Raw genomic sequence first — 27,050 nt, 5'->3', positions numbered from 1 at the left:
GAACATTAGTGAACCAGATGGGTTTTTATGACAACTGACAATGGTTTCATGGTCATTCTTAATTGCTGATTTTTAATTACCTCAAATTTCTGCAGCGCCCTTACCTGCTGTGGAAGGATTTGAACCCTGGTCCTCAGAGTATTACTCTCGGTCTGTGGATTACTAGACTCACAACAATACCACTACACTACTGCCAGCCCATAACTATGCAAACTGAGATAATGCTGTTGTCACTGCTCCCTGCGGCAGAGTGGCGACAGGCTGGGAACTGTCAGCCGCACATTAACGAGTAATATTTCCTGGTTTCCTTGCCAATCAGTTTAGCAGAAACAGTGCACACTCACATTTTCAAAACCTATTATTTCTGAATGGAATTGTGTTACTCTGCTTGAGAAAATGGGTGACCTGCTTGCCTTGTTCTGGTAGACTAGAATACAGAAAATATTTGGTATGTTTCTTAACGTTGTCTGATTCTGCACCACAACGCTATGTTTTAGTTGATAACAGCAGTGAGGTGGAGAGAATTTTAACATTGTTATGATCAGCTATGCTTACACTCCAACGTACATTATCAACCATCACTGCTTCAGTGCTTGCGCAGTAATGTACTCCAATCACCCAGCCCAAATGGATTTGTTATCTCAAAACACGGCAGGCGCAGCAAGCACAAGGTAAATGCTACCTTAAACCCAGCACCTGGGAAATCCACCCAGCCCAAAGATTCTAGTCATGTTTTAGACAGTACTGGCCTGTGTGTGCTTTTGTATTCCCTTTTTTATTATTGGTATTCCAACATTTTTCCCTGGGATAGAATAGAATAGACTCCCAACTATACCCAAAGATCCGCTGTGATTTCAATGCACCAATTGATTTGGTGGCACAGTGGTTAGCATTGCTGCCTCACAGCGCCAGGGACTAGGATTTGCTTCCCGGCTTGGGCCTCTATCTGTGTGGAGTCTGAACTTTCTCCCCGTGTCTGCATGGGTTTCCTCCGGGTGCTCTGGTTTCCCCACACAGTCCGAAAGACGTGCTGGTCAGGTGGATTGGCCATGCTAAATTCTTCCTCAGTGTGACCTGAACAGATACCGGAGTGTGGCGAGTAGGGGATTTTAACAGTAACTTCATTGCAGCGTTAATGTAAGGCACTTGTGACGCTAATAAATAACCTTAACATCCCTTCGCTTTGTGCACAGATCAGGAAGGAAGTTGTAAATTTGACTCCATGTGCACTGTTAAAGGGAAGACCGGTTTGCATTTTTATAGCACCAGTCATGACCTCAGGATATCTCAAAGTGCTTTACAGTCAATGAAGTAAATTTGAAGTATAGTTACTGTTGTAATATAGGAAATGTGGCAGCAATTTAAACAGCAAGTTCCCACACCAGCAATGTGACAATGGGCAGCACAGTGACACAGCGGTTAACACTGCTGCCTCTCAGTGCCAAGAACCCGGGTTTAATTCAGGCCTCGGGTAACTGTGTAGAGTCCACATGTTCTCCCCATATCTGCATGGGTTTCCTCCAAGTGCTCTAGTTTCCTCCCACAGTCTAAAGATGTGCAGGTTAGGTGGATTAGTGGGGTAAAAATGTGGGGTTACAAGAATATGCTCTGGGTAAGATGCTGTGTCGGAGAGTCACTGTAGACTCGATGGGCTGAATGGCCTGCTTCTGCACTGTAGGGATTCTATGATTCTCTGATCCTATAACTTGCTCATCTGCACCCATGTTGTTGATTGAGGGATGGGTATTGGCCATGTCATCAGAGATAGCCCGCATGCTCTTTTATCAAAATAACACCTTGGGATGCACTGGCGTCTCAGCCTAGATTGTTACACTCACGTCATGGAGTGGGACGCAAACCCTCAACTTTCTGATTCAGGGACAGTGTTGGTCTCCTTATTTAAGGAAGCATGTAAATGCTTTGGAAGCAGTTCAGAGAAGGCTTACCACACTAACACCTGGAATTTGTAGGTTATCTTATGAGGAAAGGTTGAACCAGCAAGGCTTATATCGACTATAATTTAGAAGAATAAGAGGCGACTAGATTAAAATGTATAAGATTCTGAGGGATATTGACAGGATCGATATGAAGAGTGTGGTGACACAGTGCCCTTAAGAAATGTATGTTAATCAGGTTTCTCTACAGGATGTTTCTAGCAGTCCCTAGCATTTTCAGAGCCGTTTTGTCTGCAACCAGTATCCTCTATTGTTACTGAAGCAGTATAATTTCTGCAATGTTTGTTTTAATCTGAACTAATGCAGTGTTCCACTGCTTTAGTGATCTCCTAGGATTGCAGAGTAGAGCTTGATTGGGATGATTGACAGGTTAGGTCATGTGATTGGGGACAGCTAGGCTTTCACAGCTATTTCCAGCTTCGTTGCTGTTTTCAGATGCTGTTTGGAGTTGAAAGAGAGCAGTGTCTCTTTTTTCCCCTGTGGAGTTGGAGTGTTTGCTATTTTGGAAGTTGCAAGCAAAGAGAGAGATATCCTTCCCTGACTCTGCAGTCTGAAGACTGGAAGCTGCTAGAGACCAGGTTTACTTCTTGCTGCCTTGAGATATAACCTTCTCTCAAAACTGCTGTTTGGATTTCTGTCCATCAGTATGTTATAAAGCTGGAAATCTATTATCACCTGAGCATCCTTGTTTTAGTGCTAGCTAATTCTAAAAGAAGGGTGTACTCTATTATTGGTTCAAATTGGAACAACAGAGATAGCTAGCTGTTAAGAATTATACTATTTCATGATAAGTCTTGTAATTAGTAAAAGTTATGCTAATTCATTTTGTTATATTCTAACTGTGTTCTTAAATAAACTTTGTTTGATAAAAGCTTTCTCATGAGTCACTTGAATCGTACCTGCAGCGAAACACCTTATGCTCATCCAAGCCAAAATCAAATGTAAAAACTTGGGGTCTTAGCTAACTTCACAAGACACCTTGGAGTTTCTGGCCTGGGCCGTAACAAGAGGATGTTTCCTCTTGTGGGAGAATCTAGCACACTGTTTAAAAGTAAAACGTCACCCATTTAGGATAGAGATGAGATTTGTTTTGCTCTAAGGATCATGAATCTTTGGAATTCTCTTCCTCAAAAGACAGTGAAAGCTGAGTCTGAGTATTTTTGAGGCAGAGGTAGATCGATTCTGGATTAGTAAGGGGGTTAAAAGGTAATTGGGGGGAAGCAGGAGGGTGGAGTTGAGGTTACAATCAGTTCAACCACATTGAATGGTAGAGCAGGCTCGAAGGGGCTAAGTGGCCCACTCCTTTTAATTCATATGTATGTAGGAGTGTTAGCAACCGAACCAAGGCTGGTACTTTTGTCACAGTTGACACAATTGTGCAGAGCAAGACATGTAATGTTTGTCTAACTTACTTTTGGGTGTTGTACCCATTTGCTTTTAAGAATGTAGGATTGCGTTGAATACCAAAAAATGCAGTAGGCCTTGGTTGACCATATCTAAGGTCAGTGTGTTGGCCTAGTTTTTTTATTCATTTGTAGGACATGGGTGTCGCTGTCTGGCCAGCATTTATTGCCCATCCCTAGTTGCCCTTGGTGGGAAGTTGAGAGTGAAGCACATTGCTGTGGCTCTATAGTGTGACAGACCAGCTAAGGACGGCACATTTCCTTCCCTAAAAGGCATTAGTGAACGAGGTGGGTTTTTCTGACAAGTGACGATGCTTTCATGGTCATCAGTAGATCCTTATTTTAGTGAATTCAAATTCCACCATCTGCTGTAGTGGGATTCGAACCCAGGTCAGAACATTAATAATCCAGCGATAATACCACTAGCCATCGCCTCTCCTAACAGCTGTCGCAGTTTGCAAATCTGGACCACGTTCCTTTTAATGTTCTTGAATCTTTATAGATAAAGGGATCTCCAACTTTTAGTGAATGAAGTAAAAGTCACAGGTAGCTTTGAATGAGATAAGTATAGGGTAATCCATTGGTCTAAAGGTTTAATAGGCTTATTTTACATTGATCCAGTGGTATTGGTGAAGCTTAGTCTCATGGAATACAACCGCTGCCTCTCCTAACAGAAATGGCACCATGAGTACATGCAGGCCTGACACACCCAAAGTGTTTGTGCAATCAGTATAAAAATAGCAACAATAAATTCAAACAATAAAATGGATACAATTACACAAACCAAATCATGCATTATCCACAAGACACTGTAAGTAGTCTCACAAAACCAGGTTAAAGTCCAACAGGTTTATTTGGTAGCACGAGCTTTCGGAGTGCTGCTCCTTCATCAGATGAGTCTCACCTGATTATTCACCCAGCCTGGGAGTGAACCTGATTACCGCAGTGAATGAAGCCCAATCCCTCACGCAAACCAGCCTCCCATCCATTGACTCTGTCTACACTTCCTGCTGCCTCGGAAAAGCAGCCAGCATAATTAAGGACCCCACGCACTCCAGACTTTCTCTCTTCCACCTCCTTCCATCAGGAAAAAGGTACCGAAGTCTGAGGTCACATACCAACCAACTCAAGAACAGCTTTTGCCCTGCTGCCATCAGATTCTTGAATGGACCTACCTTGCACTAAGTTGATCTTTCTCTACACCCTAGCTATGACTCTAACACTACATTCTGCACTCTTTCCTTTCCTTTTCTATATATGGTATACTTTGTTCGTATAGTGCGCAAGAAACAATACTTTTCACTGTATACATTAGACAAAAATCAAATCACAGTGGGAACCAAAAATGGAAAGCAGTTGTGATCATCACACCAGAGGCGAGTACAGCCCCCGAGTGGTGAAGGATGCTGTTCAACTTTAATGTGAGATGGGCGATCATGGTGGAGCTGACCTTCCTGGCATCTTTAGGCTCCACCCTTGAGAAATGATGGTGCAAAACACACCACCCGCCTTTTTTGTTTTGACAAAATGTCAGAAGATCTGGAGAGAAAAGTTGTTCGTCTTTCTGGGGAGAAAACCGCGGGTTTTCAGTCAGAACTTGTCTTGGGTATTGGTCAGAAAGGGTGAATGTGGTTATAATTTGTTAAATTATTTTTTTAAAAAAGGACCTTGAAGCTGCTGGGTTTTCAAAAAATGGGTTATCTTAGTCTTACCAATGCCTTTACAGGGCAATGTATTTAGAATATTGAATGTATTCATGAATGACTTCCCTTTGTAACAACATTGAATTCTGAGCATTAGAGACTCCCCTGATTGTTGGTAAGAGCAATTGTTTGGTGTGTAGATGAATCAACTTGTGTACAAATAATAATTTCACTCACCCACTTCCCTCAACTTTTGAGTAATCAGTAAGTAATACAAACATCCATCAAATCAAACAATTTGTCTGGTGATGGACTATTTTGAAAGTTGTGGTGAAGCAGTCAGTAGCGCTATTAATATCCTGAGTGTCGAATATTACATGCGGGAGCAGAAGAATGTCATCTGTGGAAAGCACATGATCAGAATCGAGTTACTTCAGCAACTTTCAAATTTCCACAAAGCTTTCTCTGTGGTCATTTTACCTTTCAGGAAACTAAATTGGATTGAGTCTGTGACTTGGGGAGACGATAGCCGAGTGGTATTATCGCTAGAATGTTAACCCAGAAACTCGGCTAATCTTTCCAGGTTCAAATCCCACCACAGCAGATGGTGGAGTTTAAATTCAATTTTAAAAATTTGGAATTACGAATCTACTACGACTATTGTAGATTGGCGGAAAAACCCCATCTGGTTCACTAATGTCCTTTTAGGGAAGGAAATCTCCCATCCTTACCTGGTCTGGTCTACATGTGACTCCTGAGTCACAGCACTGTAGGGCTGCAAGGTGGCACAGTGGTTAGCACTGCTGCGTCACGGTGCAAGGGAGCCGGGTTCGATTCCTGGTTTGGGTCACTGTGCAGAATCTGCATGTTGTCTGCGTGGGTTTCCTCCGGGCGATCCGATTCCCTCCCACAGTCCGAAAATTGTGCTGGTTAGTTGCAATGTCTATGCTCAATTCTCCCTCTGTGTACCCGAACAGGTGCCAGAGTGTGGCAACTAGGGCATTTTCACAGTAACTTCACTGTAGTGTTGATGTAAACCTACTTGTGACGCTAATAAATAAATAAACTCTAAACAATGTGGTTGACTCTCAACTGTCCTCAGGCAACTAGAGATGGGCAATAAATGCTGGCCAGCCCGCCACGCCCATGTCCCATGAAAGAATAAAAACATTTGCATCTTATTGTTGAAAATAATATCTTCATTGTGCTCGTTTTAAATATTTTAACCCTTTTTGTTATTGTAGCTTGAGTAATGAGTATACTAGAGAGATAAATGATATGCTTTACAGCTAATACATTGTGGTGATTCACATTGCTTTTGTTAACCCTTTCCTTTTCTTGCAGTTTTGGCTCAGTTGTTGCAATTGGCGTGAGCTTCTTTGGGATCTTCCTTTTCTCACTTGTGCTGTGTTTATGCTGCCCTTGTTGTCTTCTGTACAAAATGGTGCGAAGAGGACGTCAGCGTAAGTAGCCCAGAATTATGATTAAAGGATGTTCCTTGACATTTTTGTTGTTTAGCTCAAGGTGTTTGAATAGAACTGAACATTGGAGGCTTTTCACCATAATTAAAAAGAGTAAGGAGAAACGTACAGATACCATGGAATCCTGGACATGCTATATTCTCTCTTGCACTGTTATCCACGGAATAACCAGTTTCTACTTGGCAATATAGTTGAGCATATAATTATAATGGATGAGTCAGGCCATTTCAGCCATCGTGTTCTTCATTCAGAGAGATGCTAACCACCCTTACCCTGGCCAGTTCCTGCCCACATGTATCACGGCACAGTGGCTGGCACTGCTGCCTCACAGTGTCAGGGACCCAGGTTCAATTCCAGCCTGTGTGGAGTTTGCATGTTCTCCCCATGTTTGCGTGGGTTTCCTTCCGGGTGCTCTGGTTTCCGCCTCCAGTCTAAAGATGTGTGGATTAAGTAGATTGGACATGCTAAATTGCCGCTTAGAGTCCCAAGATGTGTAGGTTAGGGAGATTAGTGGGGTAAATACCCGGGCCTGGGTAAGATAGAAATGGTGGGTTGATGCAGACTTGATGGGTCGAATGGCCACTTTCTGCATTGTAGGGATTCTATAGTTCAATTTTTGGATCTTAATGTCATAGCTTTACCTGGAAGCCTTTTCCAGTATCGTTGGGAAGAGAATCTCCTCATTTCTGTCCTGAAAATAACTTTCACTTGTTTAAATCCATGACTCCAAATTCTACCTGTGTGGTTCAATATAAATTCACATTCTAGGCATGTTTTCTGGCACAGTTTTAAACATGCCTACAAAATCATCACTGAGGTGCGTCCTTTCTGAGCTAAGAAGTCCAAGTTTCTCCATTATTCCCCATTCATTACTTGTTCCTCGGAGTTAGCCTCGGGGCTTTACTCTGCTGCTTCCAGTGCTCTCATCTCTCCCCTATTTCTTGGTGACCAAAGCTGGGTGTAGTAATCAAGCTGCAGTTCGATCAGAGCACCATTAAATGTGATCAGTGCCCACTCTGATATATTCTGTTGTTTCGGTTATATAAAATCATAGAATCTCTACAGTGCAGAAAGAGGCCATTCGGCCCATTGAATCTGCACCTACTGTCCAACAGAGCATCCCACCCAGTCTTCCCCTCTCCTTCGTCCCCCTTCCCCACCGCTGTAACCTCCCACTGCTGCTCCCCGCTCCCCCACCCCCCTACCACCCCCCTAATTTAGACATCTTGGGACATGACTGATCTTTGATCCCACTGACTTTTCTATTTGGAGTGGCAGGGTGGCACAGTAGTTAACACTGCTGCCTCACAGCGCCAGGGACCCAGGTTCGATTCCGAACTTAGGTCACTGTCTCTGTGGAGTTTGCACATTCTCCCTGGATCTACGTGGGTTTCCTCCGGGTGCTCCAATTTCCTCCCACACACCAAAGAAGTGCAGGTTAGGTGGATTGACCATGCTGGATTGACCCAAGTGTCAGGAGGATTAGCTGGGTAAAGTTGTGGGGTTACGGGAATAGGGCCTGGGTGGGATTGTGGTGGGTGCAGATGCAACGGGCTGAATGGCCTTCTTCTGCACTGTAGGAGTCTATGATTGGGCGATTTATCATGGCCAACTCACCTAACCCACGCATCTTTGGGCTGTGAGAGGTACCCGGAGGAAACCCACGCAAACATGAGGAGGACATGCAAACTCCACACAGACAGTCACCCGAGGCCGGAATTGAACCTGGGTCCCTGGCGCTTTGAAGCACCAGTGCTTATTGCTGTGCTACTATATAGCATGGATCGAGGGTTTCATAATGATCAGGCAGCTGTGACGTGGAGATTAATAATTTAATTTCTTTAGACCTCAGGACAGCCCTGGACAGTTGGCAAGCCTACCTTGCACTGATGCAAAACTGACAATATGGCCAAATCTTTAGAATATGGACTTTTTTTTTAATAACATTTGTCTCTTTACTGTACTTCCCCAAATGAATTAATTCAATTTTTAGTATCATTGGCAAAGGGAATGATCATGTTCCCCTTAGCTCACTGAAGAAGTCTGGAAACTAAAACCTTGTATTAACAATATTTGTTTGAAGTGTAGCCTTCCCAGGGGGATTACTTTCTGTTGGCAGTGCTAAATATGGATCGGTGATTGTACAGAGGAAACAGTTTATACGAGGATCAAGTTACAGGACCTGACGTCTTCCTGTGTATACAGGGTGGATCTTTAACTGAAACCAGAAATTGTGTGGACATGTTGAACAATAGACAAGTAACTTTTTAAATAAGGATAATAAAGCAGGATGTGGGTGGCCCAGAGTTCATGAAATCGGGACAGGAGAATTTCTTTGATCTTGAGGGCATCGATTGAACCCGATTTATGCCTCTCATAAACAACCATTTCTTAACCCGAGCTCTCTGTGTATTTCTCAATGTTCCGGGCAATACTCATGGGGGAATGTTACGTCACTGAACGTAGTGGACCACAAGCTTCTGGCTTCCTGAATGGATGACTCATTCAGCCAAAGCTTACGTATACTGCTGGAGTTGGCATAGAATGGAAAATATTTCAGTCGGAACCTGTGAGAACTGTTGTAATTTTCAGGAATAACATTCCATCTCCTTTCTCTTATTTATTTAATCAGGAGGAATATATTACGGTACATCTTGTATGAAGCTGAGATGTATCATAATTTTTCAAAGTATGCTCATTAGCTAAAGTTAAAATCGTTACCTGTTCTTTATTGGTAAAATTAGTTAAAATTGCAGCACAAGACAATATTCTCTCTCAAACATTGATGTGTCAGTATCTGCCATCTTTCTTAATCCTGTTCTTGGGTACATTGATAAAGAAAGAGCTTGATCTCACAGAAACGTATAACATTCTGACAGGGTTGGACGGGATAGGTTCTGAGAGAATGGCTGGAATTCTACCACCTCGCCCACCCAGAATTGTAGCGGATAAGGGTCCGACACTGGAAATCTCCATTGGCCTTGGGCGGGAATTTCTAGTCTCGCCCAAGCGAGGGAATAAACTCCCGCCTAATGTTCCCAATAGTGGGGGAATCCAGAACCAGGGGTCATAGTTTGAGGGTAAGGGTTTAAACCTTTTGGAACTGAGGTGAGGAGAAATTTCTCCACCCAGAGGGTGGTGAATGTATGGAATTCACTACCACAGAGTAGTTACATTTATGCAGTAGTTGAGACCAAAACGCTGAGTGATTTCAAGAAGAAATTAGAAAGAGTTGTTTGGGCTAAAGGAACCAAGGAATAAGAGTGGGGGGGATCAGGATATTGAATTTGATGATCAGCCATGATCAAAATGAATGCCGGAGCAGGCTCGAAGGGCCGAATGGCCTACTCCTGTTTTTCTATCTCGTGGTTTTCACAGCTTCAGGACATCTTAAAGCACTCTGAAACTGAAGCAGAGCTTTTCAAATGTAGTAATTTGTGTGACACGCAGTCGGTTTTCACTAGGCAAGGTCCCATAAATAGCAATTAGAGAAATAAACAGATGCTCTGCCTTTAGTCAGGTGAGACAGAGAGAGGAGCAAGTAACATTTTAATGGTGCAGGCAGGGTCTGTCAACAGAAGCCTTGATTCAATCTCCAAAATATTACTTACATTTGTGCCTACCTCACCCACTTCAGGTCTAATGCACACCTTTCTCACCGACAGGTTTAGTTTGTCCGGTGTGCACCTCACTGACCCTCAAAGTTCCATTCATTCCAACCACTCTAGATTTCCACTGGCCATTTCCTGTCATGCACAAGGTCCCAGTTACCTCCTCAGCCTTAAACTGGTTGAGGTCTAATGCTTCCTATGTTTCTGTGTGACAGCTTCATCGAGAAATCTTCCTGCAGCCTTGTCCATCCCTGAGATCTGCTGGCACCCTCCACTTTGTGTGTTTCTCCTCTTCCTGCTTCCTCCCCACAATAGCATTGGTGGAATAATGTTCAGCCAATTCACTCTGGAACTTATTCCACAACCACCTCCCGCTGACCTTGATGCATTAAGTTACATCTTCAGTAGCTCTCTGTCTCTTAAATAGCATTGCCCATTGGCTCTCTGACCTTTCTTCCTCCTCAGGCCATGAAACAGTCCTCTGTGCATCCAGGATGTGATATAAATGCAAGCATTAGTGGACCCGTTTCAAAATGGAATGTGAATTGTAGGATTTAAGGGGCAAAGACAGCTTGAAATTGTTTAAATCAATGGCCATAACATTTCAATAAGGTCATTCTGCAAATGAATGGGTATTAGAGTGGGTTGTGAGTTGATGGATTGAGACCCCTTCTCAAATTGTAGAGTCAGGATCATTTGACCATCCATTGATTCCATCTATACTTCCCGCTGCCTCAAAAAAAGCAGCCAGCATAACCAAGAACCCCACCCACCGTGGACATACTCTGCCCTACCTTTCTCCATCGGGAAAAAGATACGAAAGGTACTAATAGACTCAAGAACAGCTTCTTTGCTGCTGGAATCAGACTTTTGAATGGACCCATTATATAGTAAGCTGATCTTTCACTACACCCTATCTGTAACTGCAACACTATATTCTGCACCCTGTCCTTTCCTTTTCCCTATGTACTCTATGAACAGTATGCTTTGTCTGTATAGCACGCATGAAAAAATACTTTTCACTGTATCCCAGCACATGCGATAATAATAAATTAATAAATGTTGGGAGTGGGTGCATCAGCGGAGCACCACCATCCCCTATACACACTCATGTACACATCTGCCACGCACCCACACAGACCTCCGCTATGACAACAGTGTAGGTTAGGAGAGCGATAAACCCCTTTAGGGTCCATTCAGCTGGCAATCATCTTCCCAACGAGGTGCTGGGGGTTCTCCTTTATTCACAGCACAAAAGGGACGGCAGATTTCATTAAACCACTGAAGTACAGTTGTGCCCCACCAGTAAACGGCTTCTAGAATAAATGTTGAGTACAGACTAGTGTACTGCAGGTTGCAATTGATAAGAGAAATGTGTATTAAGTCGTAAAGTGCAGCTAAGCACTTGCATTAATTATGCATACTAGCTTATCAAGAAACAATGGTTACTTGATAAAACAATAGAGTGGCACAGTGGTTAGCACTGCTGCCTCACAATGCCAGAGACCCAGGTTTGATACCCACATTAGGGTCTGCGCAAAATCTGCACATTCTCCCCGTGTCTGCATGGGTTTCCTCCAGGTCCTCCCACAGTCCGAAAGACTTGCTGGTTAGGTGCATTGGTCATGCTAAATTCTCCCTCTGTGTGCCGGAGTGTGGCAACTAGTGGGTTGTCACAGTAACTTCATTGCAGTGTTAATATAAGACTACTTGTGACACTAATTAATAAATAAACTTTATTTGAAAGGAGGGTTACTTGTAAGGAAGTTTGACTCAAGAGGGAGTGGGGGAAGGGGTGGTATGGATTTTAAAAACCCTGTATACATTTTAAGTTGTGTTAAAATGTTGTTGTAGTCACTAACCACAACAGTGGCTTAGAAAATGAAAGGTGTGCATACATTTTATTTTGTATACTTACATGATGTAATCAGATAGTCTGATGACATTCTTTTATCTCGGTTTATCTGCTTGGTAAATATGTGAAGTCTCCAGAAGGTTATTTTCTGTTACCGAGACTCTAAAAGTCATTGCAACACCATAAACTTGACAAGTGAACCTACCAACCAAACTGTTAAATCAGCAATTTGGTAATCGAATAAAATTGGAAAATGCTGGAAAAACTCAGCCACTGGAATTTTCCCATCTCCTGGCGCCAAGGAAATTGTAGCAGGCGGGAGGGCGGTCCATGTAAAGATCCATTGTCCACGGGTGGGATTTTCTGATTTTGGGGTGAGCACAGCCGGAAAGTGGTCTGGCTGCATCTGTGGAGAGACAAAGAGAGTCAGATCCGTTTGACTCTTCTTCCATCATAGACATATTTTTTACATTTTCTGTCACATATTCCCTAGTGTGGGTGTTGTTTTACTCAAAATGGACACTTCTTAACCGCTTTGCAGTTACTAATGTGACCTTTGAACTCATCATAAGTAACTATCATGTCCCACTCTCGCTGATGTATACCCACTGAATATGACCAAGGGGAAACGAGAACTGAACTCACCATCTCGACTGGACATGCATTGAATTAAATAGAACACATGGGAGTGAACTCTAGGCAGTGATCTCCCTCAGAATTGAGATGACTATTAACAACACGCCTGTTTTTAGTGGTTATAAGATCACATTCGAACATCAATGTATTTGTTCATACAATGTATACTAACCACATTGCAGTAGTAAACTGCTCCTTAATCCCAGAGGCAATTAATTGCATCACAGTTCTTGTTCTCTGGATGGACGCAATTGCTCATCAACAATGCAGACAATTGACATTCACCAGAGCAGCCACACTCGGATAAATCACTTTGAGTTCGATGATCCTTTAACACCCTGACCTCCAGTGACTGGATTGAAATCTAGTCCACATGGGATTCTGGCTTGGAGCAACGGGTTTAGCTCAAATTGACATAAGATTATCAGTTTCACCTGTGCCCTTCTTTAATACCAAAGGTTTTCAGTGCCATTTCTACTCTTGTATTCAGCTAAAATTTAGTGCATGAACTGTAGAATCACTTCCCACCAAATCTTTGTCCATGGCTATGAACCTTGACCAGACTGGATAGAGAGAGCAGGTTTCCTTCCCCAAAGGGCACTCTATTCTCTGAAACTGTAGCTGCCTACTCATCTCCTAACCATTCTTTCAGCAGCTGAGGCGGTCAAACCTTCTGCCAAATGGCAGTTCTGGCAGCCACTGAGTTTTGAATCATAGAATCCCTGCAGTACGGAAGGAGACCAGTCGGCCCATAGAGTCTGCACCAGCCACAATCCCACCCAGCCCTATTCTCAAAACCCCATATATTTACCCTGTTTTTTTTACCGACACTAGGGTTAATTTAGCGTGGTCAATACACCTAACCCGCATATCTTTCGGACTGTGGGAGGAAACCGGAGGAAACTCCCACAGACACGGGAAGAACGTGCAAACTCCACACAGACAGTCACCTGAGAGCAGAATCGAACCCAGGTCCCTGACGCTGTGAGGCAGCAGTGCTAACCACTGTGTCAACATGCCGCCCCAAAGTGAGATCACCATCTCTTGGATAGATATCTCAAGACTTGGTTGAAGTGTAGCTGTCACTCGAATAAGGGTCACGCCAAACATTGACCCAAGGTGAGGGCTGACATCCAGAAGCAGGAAGGTGCCAATTGCCATTTAGACCAATAAAAGCTGGTGAGGGGGAGACACATGAACAAGTCAATTCCACTCATTATAGTGGATTCTGTAAGCCGCTTTTCGATCTACCTTATTTGCAATGCTTTGTCTAATGTGGCAGATTGAAAAGGAGGGATTGCAACTTTAGGTTGAGTTAACATTACTCTGTGCCCCACCCGTAGGTATCTTTATGTTGAATGTAAAGCACTCCTCCCAAAAGCACTGTGTTCTTCACCACTCTCCAGGGAAATTTTAAAATTTGACAATAAAAGCTTAACTTTAGTGTTAATGAACTAACTGATGATTTTTGTCTGTCATTCTCTCTAGCTGTTGTTACAAGTTCAACTACAACTACGGTGGTACAGTCTACGTATCCACAGCAACCACAAGTACCAGCACAAGGTTTTGTTCCATACCAAGGATATACTCCTATGCCAATGCAGCCAGCATCAGCTATAAGCCCCTATCCTGCAAGTGGTCCCTATCCTGCAAGTAGCCCCTATCCACCACCATATCCAACTCCATATTCTGGTCAACCACCTTCATATCAAGATACTGTGGCAAGTAAGTAAGCCTAATGTACAAGAGGTTACTCATTAAATACAAGTTTTGTGATGCAGGTGTCTGGTTTGTACACCGGAGTAGAATTTCACTGCACTTTATGGGTAGTGATGATGTTGTGAACTTATTTAAAATATAATACACTCAATAAGCTGGATTGTTAATAGATTGGTACAAACATATAAATCTGAAGGAAGAAACAAGCGTCATGTTGTTTTCTGTCTTCCACGAGTGTTGATACTTGTATATGTTTGTATGTTGTGAGTGTACTCACAGTGTGACAGGTTTCAGCACAGTTGGTGCTTCCTTTTATTTCTCTTCCTGGTCGCTGCCTCTTGATTTCCTCACAAAAAGCAGCACAGCCTCTGTTGTTTCCCATTCCAATTCTCTTCACGCACCCAGTGGTGCACCAAGTCCATTTTCCATAGCTAGTTATTCCTGGAAGGGATCACTAGTCTGTCACCAGGGGCTTATAGCTTGAGGGGTCCACATCAAACATAGCTGACCAGGAGTCTGTCCTACTCTTACAGCCAGCTATAGCTATGTTGGAGAGATTTACAGGCTGACATTCAACCTGTTTGTCCGTATTATGGTGGTGGAAGCAGACACTTAGCAGCATTTAAGAGGCATCTGGATGGGTACACGAATAGGGAGAGGATAGAAGGACAAGGATCAAGTAAGGGCAGAAGGTTTTTCTAGTTCAGTTAGGGCATTGTGATTGGCAGGGGCTTGGAGGGCTGAAGGTCCTGTTCCAGTGCTGTATTTTTCTTTGATGTGGAGATGCCAGTGTTGGACTGGAGTGGGCACAGTAAGAAGTTTCACAACACTGGGTTAAAATCCAACAGGTTTATTTGGAATCATAAAAGCCTGTGATTCCAAATAAACCTGTTGGACTTTAACCTAGTGTTGTGAGACATTTTACTGTATTTTTTTTGCCCTGTGTTTATAAGCGCACCTTCTTTGCCTATCGAGTCTTGGGGTGGGATTTGAACTCAGAAATTCGAGCTCGGAGGTAGGGACGCTACCTTTGCATCACAAGCCCTTCTCTCTGCTGTGGTGGCTGTCATTTATTATGGTCAACAATGCATGGCAGGAGATGAGTTCACTTGACCAGCAGTGAAATGATCACGCACAAGGCTGAAACAGGGAAAGACATGAATGGAAACTCACAAGAGGCAGAAAGCTGAACTGTATCTTTCTGAACCAGTTGGCACCCGTTATCCCTGAGCACAGTTCCATGGTGGCTCGAGGATCAGATGGAGACCATCCACTCTTCCCCTCAGCTTCAGAATTCAGCCAAAACTCTGCCTGGCTTCTCACTCTCTGCCTGATGAGGAATCTCAGCAGTGGTGGAAGAGGGGATAGGATATGAGGCTTGCTGGAAGCCGCCCCATAGGCCTTGCCTTTGAACCGCAACCATCCACCCCCCACTGCAATCCTCATCCTACCGTCACTCACCTATAGTCTGGTGTCCCCCATTGATTCTGGATCTATTGCCACCAGCTGCCATGTACTGCTGCTGCTGGCAGCTGGTGGCCTTTGTGATTGGCCGTCTGCCCTTGTGGGCGGGGCTTCCTCCACTAGGGACAGACAGTGACCACATGAGTGCTGGATTCCACATGGGACCTCCCACTGACGGGCATTCCCCACCGGTTCTCTGAGCAGTGAGCTAGACCCAATTCAGTGACTATTTAACTGTTTACTTGCTGTGATCACACAAAGAGACAATCGAGTAGGTTTTCTTGAGTTTAACATAGGAAGGAGTTAGCTTCATTGTGTTAAATCCGGTCTGTCTAAAATAATAAAACATTCCAACTCCAATGCAGACACACACACTTGAAGTTCTCAAGCACATCTAAATAGATTACAGCATGGGAAAGGATAGATTAATCAGGAGTCCGGAGAAATCAAAAGGGTATACGTCTTTGGAGTTTGATGACTTTGGGAAGATTTTGGAGGTGCTCCTCTTTCTCTCATGAGTTTTATTTAAAGATGTTGAACTGAATTGGCCATCTTCCTGGAGACAGTAGAATAGGGTTAATTTTTTTCCCAAGAAGCCCCTGTCTGCAGCAGAGGCATCCCACGGTGGTCACCATCAGGTTGGACAGAGAGGGAGGAAGGAGGGATCCACTCAGATTTTCTCTCATCAGCGTCGGACAGCTCGATACCTTCTTGCAAAGAAAGGCAAGATTTAACCGCAGGGGTGGGCCCATCACATAATAATCACCCAGTGATTGAAGCATGGTCATTGTAATGACTTCAATCAGGCCATTAAGGTTGGCCTATCAGAGTATGAATTTCTTGACTGAGCTTCAGTTGATGTGCCAATCAGGAAGTCTTTGCCTTGTATTTAACAAGGAGTGCCAGTTCCTCTGACACCTCCAGAGGTAGACCGCTAACTAATAGCACTCTGTGTACTGCTGTTAGAGTTTGTAAATAAAGGGATTTTGGTGAAGGGACTTCTGCCTCTGAAGACATATTACAGTCATTACCAATGTGGTTTCCCTTGTTATTTAAACAGATTGTGCCAGGGAACTTCCCTCTTTTCAGCAAGGGTCCCATTGTTCCAATTATTTGACCAGTGGGTCCCTTGCTAAGAAGGGGGGAATTCCCAGGCACAGACTGTTCAAGTGATTGGGTTAAGGCTTGTAACTAGATGAGTTCATGCCTGGGAACTCCTTCTATCCAGGAGACTTTAACGCATTGTCTGTCAATACCAGGACATTGAGGTACTTGGCTATTTCATTCCTACAACTGGACACTTCAGCATTTATTACCCATCTGTAACATGCCTACAAAGGCGTCATTGGGCCGCCATCTTGAACCACTGCAGTCTGTATATTCTTTATAGCAGTTCAATAGAAGAACATGACTGACTTGATTATCTCAGAGGGTAAGTGAGAATCAGCCACATTGGTGTGGGAGGAGAATCACAGATAGACCACACCGGCTATGGGGTAGGGATTTTCTCCTGTAAAGGACATTTGTGTGAATCTGTTGGGTCTTTAGGACAATTTGAAAACTTGGTAGTCACTTTTATTGATGTCACCTTCTTCTTTGCAGCTTTCTCAATTCCAATTCTCAAACTGCCATGGTAGGATTTGAACTTAATGCCTTCCAAATTGCTAGTCCAGATTTTTGAATTACTGGTTCAGTAAAATAACTAGGAACCTTTCTCACAAATCAGGTTGGAGTAACAGTTTGATTGCTGCTCTTGCTCTCTGGTGTACTGACCATCACTGCTGCATGTTCCAATTTTGAAGGGTTCTGGGTTGGGACTTCTTTTAGAACATTTGTGAGGGTTTATTTCACCCTACAAATTCTTGCTGCCTGTCACTGTTCTTGTAGCAAGACATCTTGAGAAAGTTGAGTGTGGGGAAAAAAAGGCCATAAGATGACAATAGTGCAGAATATTTAATGAAAACCTGAAACCCTGAAAGGGCCCAACAAGTTGACAGCCTGAAAAACCAATGTTCTCTGGCATCTCTTGCACTTGGTAGGAGTGGGGTGGGCGGCGAGTTCACCCTGAATACTGAGAATGGACATGAGTGTTATATCTCTTAGTACTGAGGTGTCTCCTCAAGAATCACTCCACAGTCAGGCATCAGAGAACTCAAATCTTGATTCAATCTATCCGCCCCACACTCCAAATGTTGACTGCCCACTCAGGGTGGTTCCCAACCAGCTCACCCAACATGCCTGGTCACATGACCCATTCCCTTAAAGGGGCTATGCCCCAATCAGTTGCAACAATGATGATGCCCCCATCAAAAGCAAAGCAATATATTGAGGACAGTAGTCTGGGAGGAGATGAAAAGTATATAGTTCTATAGGATTGTGAGACTGGAATTGATAATCAATGTAGAAGGCACAGCCAGATTTTTTTCTGCCGTTCACACCCCCTCCCCCCACCACGTCAAGCAGGAATGGAGGATTTGGTGCTCAGCCAAATCTTTGTTCACTGCAGCAGGACCAGAGATTCCCACTGACATGAATGGCCAAAGAATTCTGGCCTGTGTTTACTTATAAAAAATAGGTTAGATCTGGGGTTCAAGGAAAAGGGAATGAAGGAATGTAGGAACAAGGTAGCCAAATGAGGAGGATAAACAGCAGCAAGGTTAGAGTGGCATGGTGGCACAGTGGTTAGCCCTGCTGCCTCCAGCCTCTGGTCACTGCCTGTGTGGAGTTTGCACGTTCTCCCCATGTTTGTGTGGGTTTCCTCCAAGTGCTCCGGTTTCCTCCCACACTCCAGTGATGTGTGAGTTAGGTTGATTGGCCATGCTAAATTTGACCATTCGTGTCGGGGGGGATTGGCAGGGTAAAGATGTGGGTTCATAGGGAGAGGCTCTGGATGGGATTATTGTCAGTGCATACTCAATGGGTTAAACAGCCACCTTCTGTATTGTAGGGATTCTATGACTAGTTGGACCGAATGACCTGAGTCCCAGTTGTAATGTTGACAGGGAGGGACATGAATGAGGTTAATTATTCAGCACTAATGCGCTCTTCCCTTTATGTTTCAGCTGGAGCAAGTGCACCGTATCCAGGACAACCATCCTATTCCGTCCAGCCACCGTACAATCCCGCGGCCCAGCCACCGTACAATCCAGCTGCACAACCACCGTACAATCCAGCCTCGCAGCCACCGTACAATCCCGCGTACGGAACTCCAGACAAGTCACACTAGTTAACCTGTGGGACCAATTCGATTGTCAAGTGCATTTACTGATCTTATCTTAGCCTGTTACTATTTTGTACAAAGCGTAGGCTGGAGAGGAATTATCTTGTAAGCATTTCAAACATGTTCAGCAGTAAACTGTAAATGACTTGTGTTTAAAAGAGTTTATTTTTTTTCCCACCCTACCCCACTTCATTTCCTCGACCTGAGGAGATGTGAGATGTACTTTATCTCGGGAATCTTAATTTTTCTAACCCTTTTTGGACAAACCAGAGGTAGCACAAGTTTGTTTTGTATATTCACAAAAAAAAGGTTGCTTTAAGCTGTCTTTCACTGCAAAATGGGAGTTTTGATATCTGCTTAATTTCCCCTTCTATGAAGGCTACTGCTTCACTACTTGCCATTAAAGAAGTTTCTTTTTGTAGTGGCTGCTTTTGCATATTTTTTTAAAAACAGAAAGTTAAAATGCATTTTGTTTTGGATTATTTTGTGTTTCCTGTTCGAATCTCAAGAGATTCTAGTGTATAAACTGATGGCAGGGATAAATCACAGCTGCGTAGTAGAGGGGCGGCACACGGTGACACAGTGGTTAGCACTGCTGCTTCACAGCGCCAGGAACCCGGGTTCGATTCCCGGCTTGGGTCACTATCTGTGTGGAGTCTACACCTTCTCTCCATGTCTGTGTGGGTTTCCTCTGTGTGCACCAATTTCTTCCCACAGTTCGAAAGACATGCTGGTTAGGTGCATTGGCCATGCTAAACTCTCCCTCAGTGTACCCAAACAGACACCAGAATGTGACAACTAGGGGATTTTCACAGTAACTTCATTGTAGTGTTAATGTACGCCTACTTCCAATATTAATAAATAAACTTTAAAACTTTAGATAGTCTCTGATCACTTCTTCCTGAGATTTCTTCCTGACAACTCCTATTTAAAAAGAATTGGCAAAAAGGGGAGGCTAACCATTTGTGGATTTCCATTTTTCTTTTGTAAATCCATCCTTACCCTTTCTCTCTCTCCCCCCTTGCCTGGCAATCTTCTGGTTGGTGACTCAGCAGAAGAGCGGTTCCTTACAAGGAATTTCTGTTGTTCGAATCTCAGGCTTTTGGAGTTTGTGCCCAGGCTGAAGGATCCAAACACTTTTTACCAATTCCTGAAAGTAAAGTTAAGCAGGCTTGTGCGCAGCCCTGTTTGTGGGCGGGTGGGAAGGGTGACACAATGGCACAGTAGTTAACACTACTGTCTCACAGTGCCAGGGACGATTCCTAGCTTGGGTCACTGTCTGTGCAGTGTCCGCACGTTCTCCCTGTGTCTGCGTTGCGTTCCTCTGGAGGCTCCGGTTTCCTCCCACCGTCCGAAAGACGTGCTGGTTAGGCGCATTGGTCATGCAAAATTGAACAGGCGACTAGGAGATTTTCACAGTAACTTCATTGCAGTGTTAACATAAGCTTGCTTGTGACACTAATAAATAAACTCAAAAGTGATCAGGCGCAGACTCCACTCTGCTGCGTCTATGTCACCTGCCACAGCTTTGTTGTTTCTGCACAGGGACAGAGGGAAAGAAGCAAGGTGGGGGGTTCTCCAGTCTCGTCCATGTTGGACCCATTGAGGGTGAGAGCAGAAAATTTGGCATTCTTACTATTCAGCGACACAATGGAAATCCCCAGCTGCGAACAAAGACGTGGGATCTCGGCCACAATGTAAAACAGCTCTGCTTCGAGCAGTGTTTGAAGTTTTTTTTAAAGTGTTAATGTGTAGCTCCGCAAAGGTCAATGCAACTGTTTCAAGCACCCTGTGCATCTTGGGAGCAAATAAAAGTGGAATAGTGTTTTTAAAAAGAGTTGAAATCTGCTGAGAGCGGCAGGTGTACCGACAATTTCCTCAGTCGCTTTTAATCACCTTCCTCAACCACCCTATCCACCCATCAAACTCTCCCAGAGACAGGGGGTGGGGTTTTCCAGCCTCGCCTGCCACCAGGATCATCCAGTCCTTCTGGAAAGTCAATGGATTTTTATTTTAAGCTGCCAAATCTTCCTCAGCGGGTCCCACCACAAGGGGACTAGAAAATCCCAGCAGAGGATGAACACACTTCTATCATTGTGCTATATCATTACTTTGTAGCCATTGCCTAAGGACTTTTTGTTTGAAATGTTGTTGCATTGAGGTTTGTACATTATCAGGGCAATCAGTATAATTCCGATGCTGCAATATTGTTTGAACAATATTTTAACGTTGTCATGTATCATAATTGTATAGTACAATAAAATCAGCATGTTCTGTCAAGGTATTTCTGTTTTATCTATTGTTTCAAAGCTGTAACTTAACCTTCCATTTAAACAAGCACAAACAAGTGTAAACGCGATGTTGTATTGATTTGTCCTTTTAAGTTAGGAGCCTGGGAGCTTGGTATTAAGCTTCTTGCTCTCCCACTCTAACATTTTCTACTTTCTCAGAAGATTAGGGAAATTTGGCATGTCAGCTACGAGTCTCACCAACTTTTACACGTGCATCACAGAAAGCATCCTTTCTGGTTGTATCACAGCTTGGTTTGGCTCCTGCTCTGTCCAAGACCGCAAGGTACTACAAAAGTTCGTACGTAGCCCAGACCATCATGCAAACCAGCCTCCCCATCTATCGACTCTGTCTACACTTCCTGCTGCCTCAGCAAAGCAGCCAGCATAATTAAGGACGCCACACACTCAGGACATTCTCTCTTGCGCTTTATTCCGTCAGGAAAAAGATACAAGAGTCTGAGTTCACATATTCAAGAACAGCTTCTTCCCCTGCTCATTCAGCCCATCGAGTCTGCACTGACCACAATCCCCATATCCCTATATATTTTACCCACTAATCCCTGTCACCTATGCATCTCAGGACACTAAGGGGCAATTTTAGCGTAGCCAATCAATCTAACCCACACGTTTTTGCACTGTGGGAGGAAACCGGAGCACCCGGAGGAAATTCACGCAGACACAAGGAGAATGTGCAAACTCCACACTGACAGTGACCCAAGCCGGGAATCGAACCCCAGGTCCCTGGAACTGTGAAGCAGCAGTGCTAACCACTGTGTTGCCTATTGTACAGTAAAGGCGGCACAGCTGGCGAGAGCATGACTGGCCCAAACTAACTGCACCTGCACTCCCCTAACACGCCAGAGCTGTACATAAGCTGCAAAAATGGACACACAGTCAGTCACGCCAGGAAGATGGCTGGAAAGAAACCTGCCCTGAGGTTCTGCCAGGCTGAGCAGGCCCCTCTGACGGACGCAATGGAGGAGAAGCATCAGCTGCTCTTCCCCACTCAAGGTCATTGCCCAAGGGGTTGCACCACAAAGGCATGGTGGGGGAAGGTGCCATGACCTTGACACCTCAGTCCAAGGAACAGTGTCAGAAGAAACTGAATGACCTTCTTCAGGCAGCAAGAGTGAGTGTGTATCCCATTCTGAAACCTGCACATGTGCTGGACTAACAATGTCAAGCTATACTCAGATACCTGAACTACAGTCCCCCATCTCTCCAAGAACTGTATCCAACCCCTTTCTCCCCCAAAACGGCCAACGCAAGCTCCAAAACTCAGGCACACATTGACCCCCAAACACAACAATATATCCATGCTTTCAGTCCTCCCGTATCAGAAGAAAAACACAACCAGCAAGAGAGGGCACAGACTGGTGGTGGTGTGCCTGAGCTGCAGCAATTGACAGTCTGTGAGCAGCATGCCCTGGAGCTGGCAGGGGGAGAATCAACACCTAGACTTGTAACTGACAGCCAGGGCAACATCCGGCATGCAAATGAGCATCAGCTTAACCCTCTTCCGAAGTCTTCTTTGAAGTAAGTGCTATGCTGCCCAGACTGCTTTCCCTCCCTTCCCCTAATGTGTGTTCTTCGTTACAGTCCTGGACCCTGGTGCACCAGGCCCTTCGGGTCTCGGAGCCCCCCCACTGCTGCTCATGAAGAAACTCCCCAGGACACCTTGGACGACACCTCAGAGGGAAGCCCTGAAGATTCCTCTGAGGACAGCATGAGTGGTTTGGGATCGACCACACAATCCACCAATCGAGAGACTATCACTGGGTCATTTTGTGGAGTTTGCACATTCTCTCAGTGTCTGCGTGGATTTCCTCCTGGTGCTCCAGTTTGCTCCCACAGTCTGAAAGACATGCTGGTTAGGTGCCTTGGCCATGCTAAATTCTGCCTCAGTGTACCCAAACAGGCGCCGGAGTGTGGCGACTAGGTGTTTTTCACAATATCTTCATTGCAGTGTTAATATAATCCTACTTGTGATACTAATAAATAAATCTAAACATATTCCTGTAACACAGGACTTTGATTATGGCCAGTCCATCTAACCTGCACATCTCGAGTGTGGGAGGAAACCAGAGCTCCCAGAGAAAACCCACGCAGACATGGGGAAATGTGCAAACTCCATATAGACAGTCACCAGACGCAAGAATGGAACCTGAGTCCCTGGCACTGTAAGATAACAGTGCTAACTGCTGTGCCACTGTGCCACCCTCCCAAGTTGTGTTCAATTTGTGCTGTAGGTATGCCCCACCGAAAATGGAATCTTGCTGTAACTGGTTCATCAAAGAACCAAATATTGAATAAGGGAAAGTAAAAGCAAGATCCAGTGGATGCTGGAACTTTTGCGTTGTAAATGGCGGTGCCCAACAGACCAGGCAGTAGAGAGAAACAGAGGTGATATTTCAGGTCCTGACCTTTCATTAGAATAACAAAATATTGTTGGCCACTATTAGTCCTATCATGAATCCAACTCCAGCATTGGCAGCAACCAGAGGGTAATCAACCAAAATGCAATCCTTTGTGAAATTTTTCTCCTATCGACTCCACATATGAGGCCACTCTTCAAGCAGAAAGCAGCTACCTTCTATTGGTGACCATGTCCATGAACTCCATTCATGGCTAGAATCTGATCATAGTTTGTGCTTACTTTCTTTGGTAGTATCATCCTTTTAAAACTTTAAACAATGTCAGATGGAATTCTTTGGTTGAGTTGGCCTGCATTGAATTCAGAGCCAGCTTCCCAAATATCAAAAATTGGTTTTCCAACTGACTTGTCCAACCAAGTCTCCTTAGTTGGAAAAAACCTAGAAAGATGGAAGTGTTAATTTTCATCGTTTTGTAGGTGCACAGGACAACAGAATGGATTGATAGACAGCCATGGTTTTCATTATTAGTGCATGACTCAAACATACAATTTACATTATACAGCTGCACTTCTATGGAACTGGTGGCAGGACATACTATGGATCTTCACAAAAGCAGCATCAAATTTGCAGCCAAGATACTTTTTAAAATTCATTTGTGGGACATGGGCATCGCTGGCTGGCCAACATTTATTGCCCATCCCTAGTTGTCCTTGGAGGGCAGTTGAGACTCAACCACATTGCTGTGGCTCTGGAGTCACATGTAGACCAGACCAGGTAAGGATGGCAGATTTCCTTCCCTAAGGGACATTAGTGAACCAGATGGGTTTCCATAAGGAAACGATCAAAAGCTTGATTACAGAGTTAGGTTTCAAGGAACGTCTTAAAGGATGAAAGTGAGACAGAGTAGCTTTGGTAGTGAATTCCAGAGCTTGAGGTCTAATCAAGTGACGGCATGGCCACCAGTTTAGAATTGGAGGGACGCAGAGTTCTCAGAAGAGATGGCGGAGGGATGTATTGGGTTGAGGCTATGGAAGAATTGGAAAACATTTCTCTTTATGTAATTGAAGCACTTACTCTATTACAACTTCTGTGAACTGATGGATGGGGCTTCTTGTTTCTGTAGATGAGACACCTACGCACTTCTGGGACTTTGATGTGGTCAGTCCTCCCTGGTTGCTATGGGCAATGAAACATTATCTTGAAAAGACACCTTTGCTTCAGGAAATAAAGACACAATATAGTTTAAATTTGTTTAAAGTACTAATATATATACCTGGGAATGCAATCAATCTCAAGTTTTCAACATTTTCTAATAGAACATTTTAATAAAATTCTAACAGGGTTAGACAAGGTAGATTCAGAAAGAATGTTCCTGATGGTGAAGGAGTCCAGGACTAGGGATCATAGTTCGAGGATAAGGGGTAAACCTTTTAGGACTGAGGTGAGGAGAAATTTCTTCACCCAGAAGGTGGTAGATGTTTGAAAGTAGTTGAAACCAAAACACTTGTGTGATTTCAAAAGGAAATTAGATACAGCTCTTGGGGCTAAAGGGGTCAAGGAATATGGAAGGGAGGAAAGGTTATTGAATTTAATGATCAGCCATGATCAAAGTGAATGGCAGAGGAGGCTCAAAGAGCTGAATGGCCTAGTCCTGCTTCTATTTTTTTGTGTTTCAAGGAGAGGCATGAATGAGCTAATCTCAACTCAGTAGCTGCCGGAACTGCCATTCAGGTGAAGACAAATATTGTTTGATGAACTCTGAAACCTGGAATTTCTATTTTGGATCTAAAGCCTTGTGCCTGGGATTGGTACTAAACCTGTCACAAAACTCACCAGTGCACCAAAGATCTGTTTGGTGTTGTGAATTTGTCTCCATTGTATTTATTTGCTAGTGCTTTTTTTTCATATTGAAGAATGCTGCCAGCGAAAGAGATGTACACTTTACAGGTTTGTACAGTTGTGTATGTTCCCAGCCAAATAATGTTGTCCAATGTTTTAACGTTGATTTTGAAATCTACAAATACATTTTCTCTTTTTGAAGCGATGATGACTTTATTCAGTCTCCTTGTGCAAATGGGATCAAGCTTCAGCTATTTGTATGTATATTTTAATGGCAATAAATGTATTGCTTTGTTTTACAATCTTCGATAGAATGACAATAATGATTAAGGCATTGAGTGCCGGGTTTACTGATCATTTTTCACATAATATTTATGGAATCCTTCATTATCCCATTGTGCTTCCCTTACTTTGGAGTTTCATACCCCAGCAGAAATCCATTAACATCAGTCTAACTCCAGCGGAATTTTGTAAGGAAATATAGATGAATGTTTGAGTCTATGAGGGGTACCTGCTGGACAAGTGGACCAGATCAACATGACTAGTGCCAATTGAAAATGATTGTTGCTATAACTCTGTCCAGATTTATTCAATGATATATTGTAAAGGTGTTGAGAAGTGTTTTCAGAAAGGGAGTGATTTTGTACCTATTGGATCAACAAATGTGGTGTTTATTTCGCCTTATTACTAATCACCTGATTTGGGAGTATATCGGTTCACTGTTCAGTGCATTGTGATCACAATGGTTATTTAATGCGTCCATAGCTTTGAATATAGTCAAAACTGTTGTGGGCAATGCCATACTGGTGGAATAGAGATCTTCTGAAGTGAGGTCTCCTGAGGTGGTCAAAACATACCACTGGAATGGAGGGCTTTAATACATAAGGGGCAGGCAATGGCATAGTGGTATTATCACTGGACTAGCAATCCAAAGACCCAAGGTGATACTCCAGGAATCCAGGTTTGAATCCCACCATGGCAAATGGTGGAAGTTGAAGTCAATAGAAAAAACCGGAAACTAAAAGTCTAATGATAACTCCAGCTCCTCTGAAATGGCCCAGCGAGCCTCTCAGTTTGAGGGCAATTAGTGATGAACAATAAATGCTGGACTGGCCCAGCCAGCAGCCTCCACAAAAAATGCATGAATATTAGAAACATACAAACATGTGAACATATGAATTAAAATCATGGCTAATCTGATCATGGTCCTAACTCCTCATTTCTGCCTATCCCTGACAACCTTTGATTCTCTTGTTAGTCAATAACCTACCTCAGCCTTAAAAATATAAAATGACCCAGGTGGCATAGTGGCACACTGGTTAGCCTCACAGTGCCAGGTTCAATTCCAGCCCTGGGTGACTGTCTGTGTGGATGTTCTCCACATGTCTACATGTCTTTCCTCTCACAGTCCAAAGATGTGCAGGTTAGGTGGACTGGCCGTGCTAAATTGCGCCTTAATGTACCAAGATGTGTAAATTAGGGGGCTTAGTGGAGTAAATGTGTGGAGTTATGGGGATAGGGCCTGGGTAAGATGCTCTGTTGGAGAGTTGGTGCTGAC

The 27,050-nt window shown here is 43.8% G+C and overlaps 1 protein-coding gene across 2 annotated transcripts in view; it reads left to right on the top strand.

Annotated features, from left to right (window-relative positions):
- The window catches only part of shisa10.1 (shisa family member 10, tandem duplicate 1), an 89,303-nt gene extending 68,032 nt beyond the window's left edge, over positions 1-21,271 (top strand). For both annotated transcript variants that reach the window (XM_080181892.1, XM_080181902.1), the window contains 3 exons: positions 6,346-6,464; positions 14,073-14,309; positions 18,830-21,271. In XM_080181892.1, the coding sequence (XP_080038018.1) occupies positions 6,346-6,464; positions 14,073-14,309; positions 18,830-18,993 (520 nt within the window). In that variant the 3' untranslated portion in view covers positions 18,994-21,271. The remainder of the gene's footprint in view (positions 1-6,345; positions 6,465-14,072; positions 14,310-18,829) is intronic.
- The last annotated feature ends 5,779 nt before the right edge of the window (positions 21,272-27,050 follow it).

The sequence above is a fragment of the Carcharhinus amblyrhynchos genome, chromosome 3 (genome assembly GCF_965287045.1).
Source record: "Carcharhinus amblyrhynchos chromosome 3, sCarAmb.v2.hapA, whole genome shotgun sequence".
In the NCBI taxonomy this organism is placed as follows: domain Eukaryota; kingdom Metazoa; phylum Chordata; class Chondrichthyes; order Carcharhiniformes; family Carcharhinidae; genus Carcharhinus; species Carcharhinus amblyrhynchos.
The sequence above is the reverse complement of the archived record's forward strand: the minus strand, read 5'-3'. Positions and strand labels throughout refer to the sequence as shown.